The sequence below is a fragment of the Stegodyphus dumicola genome, chromosome 6, assembly GCF_044657685.1.
Source record: "Stegodyphus dumicola isolate Sdum_Otavi_A_Nest chromosome 6, ASM4465768v1".
NCBI classification, from domain to species: domain Eukaryota; kingdom Metazoa; phylum Arthropoda; class Arachnida; order Araneae; family Eresidae; genus Stegodyphus; species Stegodyphus dumicola.
Window position 1 is genome coordinate 221,261,511 of NC_140773.1, and position 17,662 is coordinate 221,279,172.

General features: G+C 36.6%; 1 protein-coding gene across 1 annotated transcript in view; it reads left to right on the forward strand.

Annotated features, from left to right (window-relative positions):
* The first annotated feature begins 2,338 nt into the window (after positions 1-2,338).
* The window catches only part of LOC118195837 (N-acetylneuraminate lyase-like), a 32,289-nt gene continuing 16,965 nt past the window's right edge, over positions 2,339-17,662 (forward strand). Inside the window, exons 1-6 of the mRNA XM_035367173.2 lie at positions 2,339-2,441; positions 4,065-4,120; positions 9,005-9,075; positions 11,398-11,485; positions 12,129-12,186; positions 13,027-13,102. Of these exons, the coding sequence (XP_035223064.1) occupies positions 2,391-2,441; positions 4,065-4,120; positions 9,005-9,075; positions 11,398-11,485; positions 12,129-12,186; positions 13,027-13,102 (400 nt within the window). The 5' untranslated portion in view covers positions 2,339-2,390. The remainder of the gene's footprint in view (positions 2,442-4,064; positions 4,121-9,004; positions 9,076-11,397; positions 11,486-12,128; positions 12,187-13,026; positions 13,103-17,662) is intronic.

Sequence of the window (17,662 nt, forward strand, 5' to 3'; positions counted from 1 at the left end):
AGCTTTTAAAACCGTACTAAAAGATGACTAATTAAATTTGCGTAAAAATATATTAGCTGGCTGGTGGTGACATCTGGTGGAGTCATTAAGAACGAAAAGGGTGTTTGGCAATTATTTATTCCTACTGTTGGAGAAAATATGTCACTTCTAATTATATACGATAAAAAGCTTCCACTGAGAAAGAATGTTAAAAAATGCTGCATTTATGTTAAAAGCAACGAGAAGGATACAATTTTGCAAAGTTAGAGCGTTATTGACAATTTACTTTTCTTTTATACTGTTAAAAACTAAAGATTTTCAAATAGTAAAATAGTATATTGGTTGTTTTGTGTCCCAAATTGCTTGCAGTCTAAAATCATGACTTTTTTTCTTTCTTGTAAGTGAAATACTCAACGACGAATAATTTCTGCAATCACAGATAATATTATAATTTTCCTCAATACAATTCAGAAAGCAAATATCGGAAGAGAAATAAAGGTTGCCAACCAAAACCAAATAATTTTATATAAAATTCGTAACCTGGAGCATTAAAGAATCTTTCATAAATTACGATAATACTGTGAATATTCATAAAAATTACCAGTTGGATATATCGTAAATTAAAAGCATATTGAATCATATAAATCGCCCACAAGAGAGCGGTAAAATCGCTGAACACTGGTAGTTTAGACCGGGGTTCGATTCCAGGCGAACGGGCTGGCTGCATAGGCGTTTTCGTCGTTTTCCCTTGTATAAATGGGTTATCACATCTAGCGACAGCCCCTGCTACACGGGACTTGCTAGAAGCGGCAGCTACTGCTAGAACAGCTCCGTTGGAAGCGAAGTCCCGCCTAGCTACGGAAACGATGTACCTCACCGAAAATGTTTCCGCTGGAGCTCTGTCCCGGGTAGAGATTAACCAATCAGACGACAGTTCTGCTTCTAAAGGATCACGTGATCCAAATCTGAAGGATAATCGGTTATTGTTTGGCGTTCAAGTCTTTGTAGTAAGTGAAAATGGTAACCTAGCTACGTGGGTTTCCTAAAAATGTGCGGTTTCTGAGAATTGTCCCTTTCGACGTCCGGTCCCTCGTAGCGGAAACATATGTGATTGGGACTTAACGTGTATACGAGGCAGTTTCCCTTAGAAAGTCTTCCACGAAAGCATCCATCCCCTTAGGCAGATAACCCTAGTATGTTTTGCCATAATCTGAAATATGTTGTCTGAATGGAACTGCACCCAGGGTCACCAAAGCAACATATTTAGAAATGCGATTCAATTCCACCTTTACCTATAATCTGCACATCTGTGTTGCCACAGGAGTTTTTCGTAAATTCAGAAATCTTCTCGAATCCTCATGAACTCTAGACTTCGCGAGTAAAAAGCGAATATAAACCTCCATATTGCGATCTCTTCTCACCTATGCTTCTTCGTTATAATGTACAGCCTCAGGAACTGTATTAAACTGCAAACCTATCAAAGTAACTTCCTTCTCAAGCTTACCTGCCTAGTTTGTTCGTAATAAAGATTTACACAGAAGGAGCTCAAACTTGAAGATTTTAAAACTTTCATTAACAAAATTAAGAACAACGTCTCTACCAAGGCAATTAACACTGATACAGTTATAAGGTATTTCTCCCGCTTTCTTAGCATGCCTTCGTGGTGTGGTGGTCTGCACGTGGGCGCGTATTCCAGAGATCCGTGGTTGGATTCCCGACGAAAACGTTGCTCCTTTTTCATCCTTCCTGCTTCAAAAATAATGTCTCTACACAGTAAAATACGCTGAAAAATTTAAATATAAATTATTACGTATTGATATCAATTTGAGACCTATACAACTTATTTCCTCATGAGATATAGCATTGTATTTCCCTTTTTACAGTCCTGCATTTATTTATTTATTTAATTACTCCTTGTTTTGTCTGAAACCAGTTCATGAGCACTTATACATTCTAGCACTATCTCAGATTTGAACCGAGTAGCTTAGTGCATTAAGTCTAACACTCATCACGGATTTCACGCAGCGTTCATTGGAATCAATGATATATTCCAAGCACCCACTGGACAGGCAAATCGATGCTATTCGACATTTATATTTCGTTTTTACTCTGCTTAACGTAACTTTGTTTATATTATATAATGTATTTTGCATTTTCATATCACCGGATGACCCAAACGTTACAGGCCGTAATGAGAGAAATTGCTTGCTGTCAGTTCAGACCTTCCGCCCAGATTTCCGTAATATGCACGCGCCTAGTTACAGCATTGGGACGATGCGTCACCTTTCGGCGAAGCACGTGCGTGCAAAGAACTTGGAGCGTGCGCAACAGGGCGGAAGGAAGATAAAGAAAACAGCTGATCGTGGGCGTCGCGCTTAATTTTTCTTCCCTTACTTTTCTTCCTGACAAGTATGGTTGGTATCTGCTTCCGTCTTCCGATGGCTTCTGAAAAAATCGCAAAAGTACGTACGTCAAAATGAACTACCTTTCTGTTTATTTTTGTAACGCATAAAGAATGTATTAAAACGTTCGGTAATTGTTCTTGTTCAGAGCTGTTTTAATGCCGGTAACGTAAAATGCCGGTTAATTTAATACATGTTTAATACTGTAACTCACCAAACTTAAAGTCAAAAAAAGCTTTTGATTCTTTGAGAAACGATAGCAGCTGTGTACACTGTTGCATCTTCTGTTTCATGATAGTGGCCGCGAATTACTGCAGACACAAAAGTCAAAATAGAATTCTTCATGATTTCCGCAAATATCATTCATCGTCTGAGACGTAGAAACTGTAGCGGCGAAATAAAAATAGAATTCTTTATAGTTTTTGTGACTGCCGCTCATTGATTTTTTTAAATCTTAACCTTCATTTGTTCTTTCAGGAATTAAGCTATTGCCAGTTTTCTTTCATATTTTTGCGTTGATTCAAAAACTGAAAGCTTATATTTTATAAAATATTATTTTAATTACAATATTTACACTGCTTTCAGACAAATGAAATTATAATTAAAACACTACTTCTGCTGTCCGCTTTCGAAGTTAATAGGAAGAACATACGGTAATGCTCATGGTTCTAAATTTGTGGTTGATTCTAGTAGTATTATTTTTGCGAATTTTCGAACATAGTTAAGGAATAGGATTTAAATTCGAGATGCAGAACGGATTAAATGAACCCGTTACGTGCAAAATTCCAGACTTTCATCGCAAGAGAGTATACAAATTCCTGTCCTGACAAAATACGAATTGTTGCCGTTCTGTAAGTGTAAGATTTCAATTATCTTGCTTATCCTTTTCAAGAGCCATCAGAAGTAAGGAAGTAAATTATTTAAAACCACTTTCCCTTTTTAAATGTAACGAAATCCCCCTCCCCCATTTTGTGATAAATGTTGTTAACGCTTATGTTAGTAGAACAATTAAAAAAGTCTAATGTAGACGCCACGTTACTTATACGGCATATTAAATTATACACATTTTGGGCTCCACTTTCTTTAAACTTATTTCCTAGAATTATTCTAACTTAATTAACCGATTCCTCAAGGCAAGTTGAAAATGACATAAGAAACTGCAAATTTTTGAATTAATCATCCAGGTCAGTTTTTGTCGTACGGGAGTCAAAATTCATATAATTTTACTCTTTTATAACGAGTATAAAATTTTCTCAAATGTAATTATAGAAAACAGAAGATCGCATTAAAAGTTAGATTTCATTATTTGTCAAAAATTAATTTATTTTTAAATTTGACATTGCCAAAACATGCGAATTTTCGTCATCAAAAACTTTTCTGTAACTGGAAGTCTATGACTACGATAATAAATAGCGAAAAAGTTAAAATAAGTTTAAATGATATGCTGCAAAAAATGTGCCTAATTTAATATATCGTACAAGGAGGTCATGTGGCGTCCGCTTCAGATTTCTTTTCCTTTCATAATAGAATCAATTGATATAATTTATAACGCATTTATTAATCCTTATGAAGCTTTTAGCGCTTAAAGATATTTCTAACATCCTTTCTTACACGTTGGGTCACAAAATAATTTTTCGTAGGCCGCATAGTGACGAGTTTATTTTGTTTTAATTTATGTTATAGGTCTTGTCGTTCGAGGGTCTGATCTCCGCACCTTTTACGGCCTTCAAGCCTAACGGGTAAGTTAGTTTTGCTAATATATACCGGAGCTGTGATATTTCAATGATGTTGTCGAATCCTAACTCAACGATTTGAAAGCGAGCAATGGCAACACTGTAGGGAATAAAACATTTTTAACTTCAGCTCGCGAAACTGTCTATCAGAAATTCTAAAGGTATGCTGTTTTTAAATATTTTGCGATTTTGCAGTTGAATCGAATTTTATGTGGCGTACGCGCCAAGAATGTGATGTTGAATAAATTAAGTAAACGTACAAACGTTAATAATAAAAAGACAAAAGTTTTGCAAAGCCATGTTAGTATGAAAACTGGACATTGATATGATAAACTGAGAAAAGATTAAAAAAAGCAGAAAAATGTAAGTTAACACTTAACGCTACATCAGGAATTCTAAATGCATACTGGTATGCTGTTTTTAAAATTTTTGTGATTTTGCTGTTGAATTCGTAAGTGCGAAGAAAATGATGTTTAATAATAAAGCTAAAAAGACAAAAAAAAAGTGGGTTAGTAAGAGTGAGTGTAACAGCTGACTGGTAGGCTGCGAGCTCAGCCAGAGCGTAAAAAACCTTAGCCACAACCTTTGGGCGACCGTTAAAATGTTAAACCTTTCAAATTTTTAAAAATTTATATTTTGTTAGATTTGTCTGCTTAAATAAATCACCGTGAAAATATATACATGCTGTTAAATATACGCCCGTTTCAGGAGCATCGCCTTGCTTGATAAAAAGGCGTTTGAAAGCACAAACATTTTCAGTTGAAATCTCAAATATTCGAACTTATCGTATTTCGGGGATAAAGAGAGATTATTACCATGCGAACAACTGATACGGAAAAGTTCAACTGAATCAAAATAACGGGCTTATAAATGAACTTGAAAATCATCTTACAAAATCCCTGACATGAGAGTTCTTGCGCAATAAATGCAAGAGCGGTGTTTTTTGGCAAATGTATTACGAGATTTTTTTTCTATTAAAGAGTAAGGTCTTAGCTATCCTCCCCCACTGTGTCCCAGCTGGCGGGGGCGAAAGGTGTTTAATTTACCGTGGTAGAATAAAAATGAATTGAGCACTCCTAAGGCCAGGAGTGGTGGCCATTTTATTGTGGAGGCACCTAATAGGCGGCCACAGTCACCTCATATGAAGACATGAGCAGTTACACCCATGGCTTCACTAACCACTGCACCATCTGGGAGGCATAAAAAGCGAATTAATACTAAAACGATTGAATAACATGACAGTGTGAAATTTTTAATTAGATTAATTAAAACTTAATTTTGTTTTTGAATTCGAAAACTGTATTATATTAAGGTTAACGTTTTTGCCTAATTTTAAATCATAAAAGTACTTTTCCCTTCAGCTTAGAAAGCAAATTGTTTAAATTGCGATTTTTATCTAGACTTCTTAACAATATTTTGTTAAGGAATGCAACCTTAATTAATGCAGCTGTCATGATATAACCCGAGGTATCATAGATAAAATAGCGGCCGGGCGGTAAAGTCGATGAACACTGGTAGTTCGGTCCGAGGTTCGAATCCCGCGAAAGGGCTGGCTGCATGGGCGTTTTCGTGGTTTTCCCCATGTGTAACGTGTATGCGAGCCAGTTTCCATTAGAAAGTCCTCCCTTCGGCAGATAGCCCTCGAGGCTTTGCCGTAATCACATAAACCAATCATAGCTAAAATAGTTTTCTGACTCACTATAATAAACCGATAGCAAAATTTCTGAGTCTGCTTAGTTATGTATACCATCACCTGTACCTAAAATAAAGTGGAAAAAAGACGATAAAATTTCAAAAACAAAACAAAACAAAGCGTACACTGCGAGAAAAAAAAAAGGGGGGGGCTAGTTTTATATCTCTCGTTCTACTGGGCCGATTGACAAAATTCAAACTGCGTTTTTTATGTCAAGAAAGCGCGACTTACGATATATATTAGATTTACATATAGCATTGTTCTATCCTAGGTATTTTGACACAAAGTCGGACCTTTTCTGAAATAACTTACCAATTTTTTTCATATAGCGATTCTACTACTCAAATTATGCCTAGATATCAAATTTTGTAAAATTTGATGCGAAATTGACGGAGAAATTCAAAAATTTGTCTTGGCACAATTTTTTTCAGTTTGCACCAAGAATAATTCACTTGGCGAACTTCTTAATATATGGCAATCCATTTTTCTTTCCCTTCCATTATGCCGGAGCGGAAAAAAGCCACCTCATACCTACTTTTTTATATTATGCATGAGCGAAGAAAAGTTACATCGCTTCTACTTCCAAATAATTTTAGCAAAGTGTCGAAACCACATTTGATGTTTTTTCGCTTTCAACAAATATGCCAAATTTCAAAACGCGCCAATATATAAATTCACATATATCTCCGGAAATTTTGAATAAAAACTGTAATTTTTTGCAGGTATGTTTAGAAAAACGTCTACTTTAAGATGATGGTAAAATTTTTATAGATTATAATTCAAAATTTGTTTTGGGAAACTTATTAAAAATTATTTAAAAATACAAATTTTTAAAATAAATCTTGCAGAAAAAGTTCGATTTTGTGTCAAAATACTTATATTAGAACAATGCTTTATATAAATCTAATACATATCCCAAGTCGCACTTTCGAGACATAAAAAACGCAAATTGAATTTCGTCAATCGGCCCAGTAGAACAAGAGATACAGAACTGTCCCCCCCTTTTTTTTTTGGCGTCGTGTACATATTGCAACTATTTAAGTTTTGTATAAATGTAATACACTTCTAGAGTCTCACCTTCTTCGGAAGCATAAACTAATTTTAGACTCAAGGTGAACTTAAGAAGAGAGTTATCGCTATGTCAGACAGAGACATAGTGATAACTCTCTTCTTAATCAGACAGAGAATCTACTGGTTCTGTCCAGTAATCAGACAGAGAATGTAAGAACGGTGTAAAAGATTCTTCTATTAGAAACTCAATAATTTAACACAAGGCACTTCTTGTGCTTGCGAAAACAGCCAACTTTTACGGTGTAACTCAAAAGTACTGAATTCAAATTTAAGCTAAATCGTAGATTAGCCAAGATAAGATAAATGCATTCCCCGTTCCGTCAACTTAATGACACTACGAGTCCAATCCCACTTCTCAACCAGGCTCAGGGGTTCGACCCTTGTCCTCGCACCCTAAGGCTCCGTTTAGACGGTGGCATAAATGTCACAACTGGTTTAAGCCGAGCTTCGTTGCTAGGTAATCAGATCTTGCTACGCCATAAAAACGTTTAGGGATTTTTGCACAAAGTTCGAAGTTTTCAACTCTATGCGGAATCGGTATAACACTCGACCAATCAGAGCGAACGCGCGAAACCTATTGAGCGGGAAAACAGAGCAGGAAAGCTGTAGGTACATCCACGCATGCGCAAATTTAACTTCTCTAACTGGCTACGGTTTAGACCCTGTCTGATAGGTGTGAACGAAACTTCCGCATTTTGTGCCTTATGACTATGCTTCTACGACATTTATACCACCGTCTGAATGGAGCGTGAAGAGACTGATCTGATCACCACTATGAGAGCTCCCGACCTAAGGAGTTAACCAAGCAGGAGAATGCTCTCATGGCGGACATTTATCGAACCAAAATGTACAGTAATAGTTTGATATATACAGTAATAGTTACAGATGTACATAACAAGTTAGCACTAGGTGCTACGGTTACATTCAGCTTTAGGTACATAGCTTGTAAAGATATTAATGTCATCACAGTGCAGTCATATACATACAACACAAAAGATAAAGAATACTATACAAAGTATATACAATCAGAGTCTTGTACAGAATCATTTATCATCATGACATAATCGTTGTCGCCGTCAGTTGAATCATAACGTTGTCATAGCCTGAAGAGACTGGTGCTGTCCCCTGAATCTGACATCCGTTGTCAATTTGCTACCTACCAGTCACCCGGGCTGCTTATCGCCCAGTGACAAACCCGGGGCGCCTTCCCGGGCTGCTAGAGACTTGAGTTCTAGGACGTGCCAGACCCACGGGCCGACCGATTAGCGATCTTTCCGGACCCTTAGAACCTCTAGGTTCGTTATTTTTATACCCTCGTGCCGAGACTGTCTAGGTACAGATCCTAGCCAGTAGCTTCGCAGAGTTCTCTACCTCGACCCCGGGAGGGATAAGTTAGCCAGAGGCTACACGGAATGAATAGCACGCAAGTTGGCTTAGCGGAGCAAGTCTAGGAAGACGCCGCAGACAGACTGCAATCAAGAGTTTCAACTACTAACGTGGCCTTCAGCAGGCGAAACAAGTTCTGATTCAACGATTCAAAACCTTCCTTTAAATATTCTCTCTTTCTACTTCACTTGAATACTCGAGAAGTAAAATTTGCATTCTGGCAGCAAAATGGAAAGTGAAAAGGACATTAAAGGTGTTTAACATAAAATAACTGTTTAGATAAAAGTAAATAAATCTTTACACACTTTTTTTTTTAATTCTTTGATAATTTTCTCTTTATTACGTTTTACGTTCTGAAAAAGAAATGCAAAAACAAACGTCTGAGCTTTAAAACTGAAATTCGCTTCGAATTGAGATTTCATTTTACCCAGCAGCTAACATTTAATTAATGAATGTGCAATATTAGATATTAAGGAAATTAGGAATATCTGTATCGTTTTTCGTATTTTCATGATATTTTATGCTATTTATTTATTCGTAAAATTTTTTTGTATGCTCATCTACAAGAAAATAGACTTAAATGTGATGATTCCCCCTGCCCCCCCAAAAAATATTTATAATTTTTATTTAAATGAGATCATTTAATATACAAAGTAAAAATAAGCGTTTTGACTTAGGGTGATATTTATGTGAAAATGCTAGTATTTAGTATTACAATTAAAATAATTATCTGCTTTCAGTGAGATCAATGAAAAAATCATTCCGGATTACGTGGAGCATTTAGTAAAGAATGGAGTAAAAGGTGTTTTTGGTAAGAATTTCCATTTTTATTTTCTGTGCGTATTTCAGACTGAATTTAAATCGGTTACGCGCCACGCGTGCTTCAGTGATTTTTACAGTTTTACAGCTGGAAAAAAAAAATAATAATAACAAATAAAAAAAAATAAAAAAAAAGGCAGTTAAAAAGATAGCTGAAGGGGAGTTAAAAAGTAATGCAGAAATTTTCTTTAAAAAGTTTTAAGCAAATATTGGAAACTATAAAAATGCTCGCCTGCAAAGGCTAAAAATTGCCGAATATTTAAACTGAATAATACATCAGTCTAATAATACTCATTCTCAACTGAATTAACGGTTTCAGGCATTCTATTGTTTATCCCACAGACAAGGAAGGAATGCCTTGCAGAACTTTCTAGAAAAATCGTTACCAAGGTTATAAAATTATGTTTTGTGAAAACTTCCAAAATATCGCCTAGTGGGCGAGAAATCGCTAAATGTTGACAAAATCTGGCATCCTGCTCAACTTTTATCTTCACACCTTTTTTCATTTGCGAAAAAAGGAAGAATGTCCATCATCTCATAACGAAAGCAATGCTTGGAGCAAAACCAACTGTCGAACAAATAACAATAAAACTTGAAAAAGTGAGATATTAGAAACTTGAAAGCATTCGGAAGAAATGCATTGAAATTAATTTCATTAAAAAGAAAGGAGGATACATTTCTGTGAACGTGAAAAGCTTCAAAGAAATACAGTTCACCAACTTGTAAGGTCCCTCACTTGAAATTCTAAGTTATTGTTGGAAGTGAGGAACCTAGGAACTGATACTCGAATAATCGCTAGAGTTTCATAATCGCTTCAGGTTCGAAGACAGGAAACAACAAGAGAGAAGGGTAAATAACCCTTTATTATTTCTATAAGATTTAACAAAACTCCGCCTGGGAGTGAACAAATAAAGTCCGCACTTTGGACTTGAACTTAAAAGACTAAGAATTAAACTAAAACTAAGATTAACTAACTAAGTATAGCCAAAGCTATCAAGGTTCAATGACAGTTGGCCCCTTAACTTATTTTACTACGAAGCTTAGCAAGGGCCTGAGTACGGCCGAGCGTAAAACAGCTTTGAGAGGGAGAGCGGCCAAAAAGGCAGACGCGCGTAGTTCAGAAACTCTATTTCTCTCTCTGTCTCGGTAAGTAACTTCGTGGTTTAAATACCGCTCCTTCTCATTAAATATTCAGCAAATTCCCAAACTACGTTCTGGCCGGAAGTAGTAAGTTGAAGTTAAGAATTTGACAGGAAAGGAACTTTCACTTAAAATTTAACTGTTAATAAAATTAACATAATCCTTACAAACTGAAGATGCTTTAAGAATAATTTTTGCAAACCAAAATCAAATCTATGATTAAGTTTTAAAATACAACTCTGTTCACATAAATTTATCATTTTTTGCTATGACATTAATTCCAATTCACTTCTTTCTAACTCTTTCAGAATTGTGATATTATAATTTTTCGCACTTCATTACTGCTTTCCTCTCTAATGGTGGCACATTTGTTTTCGCTTTATTCCATTCATATGTAATGGCTGTTGCTTCTCCCATCTTTGCAATTTTTTTTTTCTTTCCTGAGGAAGAGATGTAGAGACATTAGGTATTTTTTGAAAGCAGGAAAGATGAAAAATGAGCAACGCCCTCGCCTGGAATCTAACCACGGAACTCTGGAATACACGCCCAGTTTGCAGACAACTACACCACAAAGGCAAGCTAAGAAGGCGGGAGAAATACCTTATATACTCCACCCTTTTTAAGGGCGACTGGGGTTTTAAGGGATCCAATCGCCAAATCCTGGGTGTGGAGAATCATCATCCACCACCCTTTTAGTTCGGGCTCCACTGTAGAAACATTAGTCATTTTTTGGGTGCAGTAAAGATGAAAAATGAGCAGCGCCTTCGCCGGGAACCGAAACATGGACCTCTGGAATACACGCCTAGTGTGCAGACCACTACACCACGAAGGCACGCTAAGAAGGCGGGAGAAATACCTTATAGAGAGACCTGTGTCTGTGTTAGAGTTTTACTCAGAATCTACAGCAAAATAAGATACTTTTTGCCTAGTTAAAAATTTTGTATTGGCGTGTTCCTCTTCCAGTTTGTTAGACTATAGTGTTAAGTTTTCACATTAATGGTTTATGTTTTTGAAATACGTTTTTCATGACAATCATCTGATTTTTAAGGCGGCTTAAACCTCGGAAAGTATTTTTAACTAAACTTTTGAAAAATGGCAGCTGACTATTCAGTTAGAAATTTAATGATACCTTGTTTAATGCAAGATTGTCAGTAAATTTCATTTTAATTTTCAGTGAATGGTACGACTGGCGAAGGTCTTTCCTTGACCGTAGAAGAGCGGAAAAGCATTGCTGAAGGCTGGGTCAAAGCAGGAAAAGGAAAGTAAGTGCCCTTTCAACTGATTCAGAGTAAAATATGACACATTGAACACCTTGTAACCCCCTCCCCCCAAAAAAATAAAAGCAAAGAAATGGGGAATAAGGGGGGGGGGTAGTTCTCCGACTGAAGAAATTTTAACTTCGTTTTTCATATCTCCTTGTCCGTAAGCGGCTCTTAGAATATATATTAGATTTATATACTATATAACATTGCTCTAACATACGAGTAAGTATTCAGATACAAAGTCGGACTTTTTCTGACCTGACATAACGAACGTTTTTCAATGTTTCGATTCTACGACTCAAATTATGCTTAAATATTAAATTTTGTAAAATTTGTTCTAAACTTACCTAAAATTATTAAATTAAAAAATTTATCCTTCTTTAGTCCAAAGGGGCTTTATCCCTGAAGGACTACTGTGTCTGACACAATAATTTGTGATTTAAGACTGAATATCACTCTCACGGTGTTTACTATGTTTCAAAAACTGACGAATATTTACGAACACTTTCAAAAGTCATAAAGGGCTAGCTTTTGAATGTTTATTTGAAGTCGAAAGAATGCTACAGGAATAAAATTTCTGATTTTTCTTTATTTGAAACTAATTAGTGAGACAACTGCTTTCGTTTCTTCCTTTTTTTTTTAGATTGGAGCTTATTATCATTCAGGTCGGAGCTAACAGTATCAAGGATGCTCAAGAACTGGTAAGGATTGTTTTGATTATCTGCTCCTTTTCTGAATTCCAATAATGGCCCAGTAAGCCTGCAAAAAAACTGATAATTCAACTCGTATTCAAATCTTACTATCGATCATTACCTAAGCTAATATCCAAGGCAATTTTCGCTTGCGTTCATAAATCGATGCTGCGTAGAATCGACATTGCACAAGATCGATACGGATTGACACTGCGTAGCGTCGACAGAGCGTACCATCGACATCGGTATCGTAGTCAAAGCTATGCGATGCTGGCATACGGTGGTAAACATACTGCCTAAGGGGAAGATGTCTTCGTGGATTATTTATAAGATATTATGTCTCTTCTTTTTGCATGCTTTCGTGGTGTAACGGTAGCACACTAGGCATGTATTCGAGAAGTCCAAGTTCGAGTCCCGGCGAGAGCATTGCATATTTTTTTACCTCTCCCAGCATCAAAGTAACCTAATGATTCTGCAGACTTTATAAGGGAAACTGACTCGTATACGATGCTAACCACTATATCGGTTGGGCGACGATGAAAAAAATAGAAATGAGAAGTACATTGACTGTGCTTCGTTGTATCTTAATATGCAAATCGGACTGCAGTTTTATTTTAATTTTTGTTAAATGTTTGTAATATTTAAATTTTTAAAAATTTTTTGTCAAATTCTAAGAGAGGGAATCTCTGAAACTCTTTCTCCTTTTTTAAAACTCTGAGTCTGACTAGAATCTTGTACTTCGCGCAATTAGTCGATACATTCAAAAACAGTCTTTGGTTTTCAACATTGATATTCTGTGCATGGTATTTTCTTTATTTCAGGCTTTTTATTTTATGTCGTTTATTTCAGGCTCGACACGCTGAATCTGTGGGTGCATCTGGGATCGCATCTCTTCCTCCCCTCTTTTATAAGCCGCCTTCCGATGGTAAGTTTTTTTCTTTTAATGGCTTTTTTAAAGTTTCAGAATTATTCTATAGGCAAGGAGCCTGCTGTCGTATTATAAAATGCACAATTTTTCTCTATATCAAAAATGCTTTACTGTACAATCCTGTTTATCCGAATTCATTAGAGCGGAGCTATTTTGGAAAGCACTTTGGTTCTAATTATTCTTCCCCGTAGGTTGCTTATTGTGCTGGTTAGGATCTGTATTAGGCAGCATCGGCACTGGAGCAATAAAAACACAAGCCATATTCTTACTTAACCCTTTGATTACGAATTTTAAAAAATTACCCCGTTTTTTAGCCAAGTGAACAAAATATGTCATACATACGGTAAATTTAGCATTTGGGATTTTTTTGACGAACAGTTTTCAAGCTAAACAGACTAGCTAAGCTGGGACAGATATGTTCGAGTCGTAGTTAATGGTTGGATGCATGTATCCCACACGCAGCGATTCACTTACTGTAAGCACACCTATTATGCTGGAAAACTTTATTATATGTTTTATTATATGAAACAGATACAAGTAATTATATGAAATGGCACAGAGTCAAAAGCATTCTTTGCATAAGCCAACATTACACATTGGGCAACTCCTATTTGTTCTTTTCTGTATGTTCACTTGTGTTAAACGAGCACAGCGGCGTCTTGACTTTACAGCTATTGGAAGGTGATCCTGAACATTCAGGAGATTCCAAGTACTTTTTAAACTCAGCAGTCATTTTTAAACTTTTAGTGGGACATAGTATATTTTCCGTTAGAAGTCAAAGGGTTGACATCTATCCGAGTGGGTTGCGTGATGGACTAGCTATCATTGACGACTGTTCAAATATCTCCAAATCCTGCGTGGTTTGTAGACGGCCTCCCCATTAAGGTTGTAGGTTGGCAAAGGCTTCGAACCGGTGTATTGTAAGTTAATGAGTGTGACTCTTTTGGTCTAACTGTTCCTCATACCCGATAAGGAGAATATGAACTAACGGGCAAGACACCCATAGTTGAATTAAGTTGCAGGAGTAGGTACAAATCAGTTAGTTAGTTATTCTAATAATGTATGACGAGGCTTCATTTCATGAAGAATGAGAGTTGGCCCTACATTGTTTTAGGCAATCATATTGTTTTCAATAATTATCCAATTTGATGCAATTTAAAAAACACCTGATGAAAACAACACCGTAACGGAAGTAGTTACACCCACCCGCACGTACATACACACACATATATATATACACAGTAAACAGAAAAAAGTTTGCATTTAAATAAGTGTTATTTAAAGTCTACTTACTGAGAAGGGATTTAGCATTAAAACAGTAAAAATACTACATACTATTTCCTAGTTATGAATGTAAATGCTCAGCATTCAATAAAATTAGAAACTGCATGAAACGAGAAATTACTTTCCAAAAGTTAGTGTCTTTTTGTCCAGTTCCTTTCGACATGCAAAATGACATGAATAGAGATGAGCAAAATTTTAAAGAGGAATAACTATTCAAAAACGGAGATAATCGTTTGAATAAAATTAAAAGGAAAGAAAGACCTTTATATTATAAGGTATTTTTCCCGCCTTCTTGGCATGTCTTCGAGGTGTAGTGTCAGCACGCTCGGCGTGTATTCGAGAGGTCCGTGGTTCGATTCCCGGCGAGGGCATTGCTCATTTTTCATGTCTCCTGCTTCGAAATAATCTAATGTCTCTACACTATGGTACTGGCAAAGAATGAAACACATCTCCATATTATATACAATGCCTAGGGAAAGTATATAATAATTCGCGCAATGTATTGGCAGTTGTAATGAGTGCGACACAGGATAATTTCTACCGACTTCGAACTTCTGCAAGAATTTTAAAACAGCTATATCCGAGATCTCAGTTCATTTTATGTTCTAAGAACTTGTTTAGAAATAAAGGTATTCTTGGTCACGATATCTCTGTCTGGTCAGTTGGCGGCTGCTTAATCCAATAGAATTTGGCAAGGATTCTAAAGTCTCTTACTTCATACTTTGACTAAAAACGCCAGGCATTCTATAAAATGCCTAGATATTCTATAGAATGGCGACATTTTATACTTTGCTGGGGACATAGTATATACAAAATTTTATAATGTGTCAATATGAAATTCTGTCATTATCATTAGCCTAAAGGGGCAGTTTATTTCGTTTTGGCATTTTGCATCGTTCACTATAAAACGGCGTTTCACTTTTCAAACTGTTGCCACCAAATATTAGACACATGCGTTATATTTAGAGAAATTAAATAATTAAGAAATAAATGTATATATGTTTCTCGTACTGTGAAAAAGCAACGATACTTAGAGACATTACATCTTGAATTATGAAGAAAAGCTTTAGGAACTATAATTTTATTGAGTTTTGATTATTTTATTAAAAAAATTTATGGAAGGATTAACTTCATGGAGCATCAGACCTCAATCACCAATAACATCTCACGGCGGCTCCGAGTGCCACACTTTCAATTTTTTGGAGAGAATTTACCATTTCATATCTTGTGTATATTAGTATTTAGTTTTAAAATAATCCTATATTAACTGCTTTGGTTTAATAGGATTCTGGAAAAGTGTAAAAAATTTTGAACTGTTAACTATACTGGTGGAAAATGAAACAGCATCAAGGAATTATGCTAGATAAGCAAAATTGGCGAGGCGTATTTGCTCATCTGAATGATGAAGTTTATCCATACTTTCCACTAGAGGAATAACATTAAAAACGAACTGGTATGAACAAGCAAATCATGTTTGCTTTAAATTTGTAATATAAACTTTGTGTTTTTTTTTTTTTTTTTTTTTTATTTATTTTCTGGACTGGGTGTAAAGAGCGAGATTTGAGGCGAGAATGCTTTTAAGAAGACGAAGAAAACAATATCAGCAGATTACAGAGTTTGAACGAGGTCATATAATAGGGCTACGGGAAGGTTAATTTTCTTTTCGCGATATTGAAGAAGGATTTGGCAAAAATGTATCCTCTGTGCGTGTTGGTAGCAGTGGTCACGACAGAGCACTGTTTAAAGAAGGCTGAGGTCCGGCTGAAGATGTGCCAGATCGTCATATTCTCCGCATGTCTGTATCGCATCGCACTGCATCAGCAGCGGACGTTTGAGTTTTGTTGCCACCAAACTGACACCGCGAAATGTAACAAATAATTACTCGAGGATCATCTCCGAGTGGGCCGTACCAGCAACTCCAAATCACCGCCGTTTGCGACTTCGGTGGTGTCAAGCTAGAGCACATTGGAGATTTGATGTGTTCTCAGATGACAATCGTTTCTATCTTGGTACCGGTGATGACCGTATGTTAGTTTAAAGGAGGCCAGGTGAGCGAGCGCTTGGAAACAAGCTGTCTGCGACGTAAACACATTGGACCTACAGCAAAAGTTATGGCCTGGTGAAAAATTTCCTGAGACAGCAAGAGCATTCTGGTTGTTATTCCACATACCTTGACAGCAAAGTTTTACGCCAAACAACTGATGGCCATTTATTATTATTAAACAACTGATGGCCAATATTCCACGGGGCATTTTCCAATAAGAATGTTCGTCTCCGTTCGTTCCACGCGGCATTTTCCAATAAGAATGCCAAGGCAGCTCTCTGTTGCCTTGGCCTGCAAAATCACCCTATCATTCTCTCATCGACTATGGACATGATAGGACATGACTGGACGAAACATATAGCATCATCTACTAACCGCACGGACCGTTGCTGATTTGACTGATCAAGTGCAACAGGTATGGAACTCCAACGGGACTTGTACCACATGATGCATGCTTGCATTCAACATCGTGGCGACTACAGCGGTTATTAATGTACGACCATTTCAAATCTGAAATGGCTATTGTCGCGTATTCTGCAACCCGAAACAATGAAACATTAATCAAATAAATATTTTACTTGGATTCTTTCTGAATTCTGAATTTCATTCCTCTGCTAAACTGATTTCTTCTTGGTGTTCGGATTTCGTTTTCCATTAATGTATTTCGTCAAGCTATGTTAAGAAAATGGAACCTCAAGATTCAAAATTTTTAACTGTAATTTTCCTTTACTGAATTTCACTCGCATCTTCGTCATTATAGGCGTATTAAAAAAAAACTGTTCATAAAGTTGTTTTTTATTATACGCAGATTTAAAATTTTGGCTTTTTGTCCTGTTGTTGTTGCTGTTGTGACTTATCTCACTCGTCTGACAGAAACATCAAAACAAGGCCACAAAATACATCAGGGCAAGTAGAGCAAGACTACGTCTGTCATTGGCAAGAGCCTCGAGCACCATACGGGTGACTGTACGACTTTTCTCACTTTCGCCCCTAATTTTGATAGACAGCACCCCGGAGGGACGCGTCAAAGGCTCTCCCACCCCTCTTCTCCTACCACCAACCTTTCGAGAGGACATTCGGCTCGCCGCATATTTAGAGTGCCAAATGTCCACAGACGCTATACATTTACAAATATCGACGTCTTCTCCGGGTTCCGAACCAGGTCCTTCGGAACGGCAATCAGCGTCGCTAACCTCTATCCCGGTTGGGCGGCTTTTCCTTAATTGAGA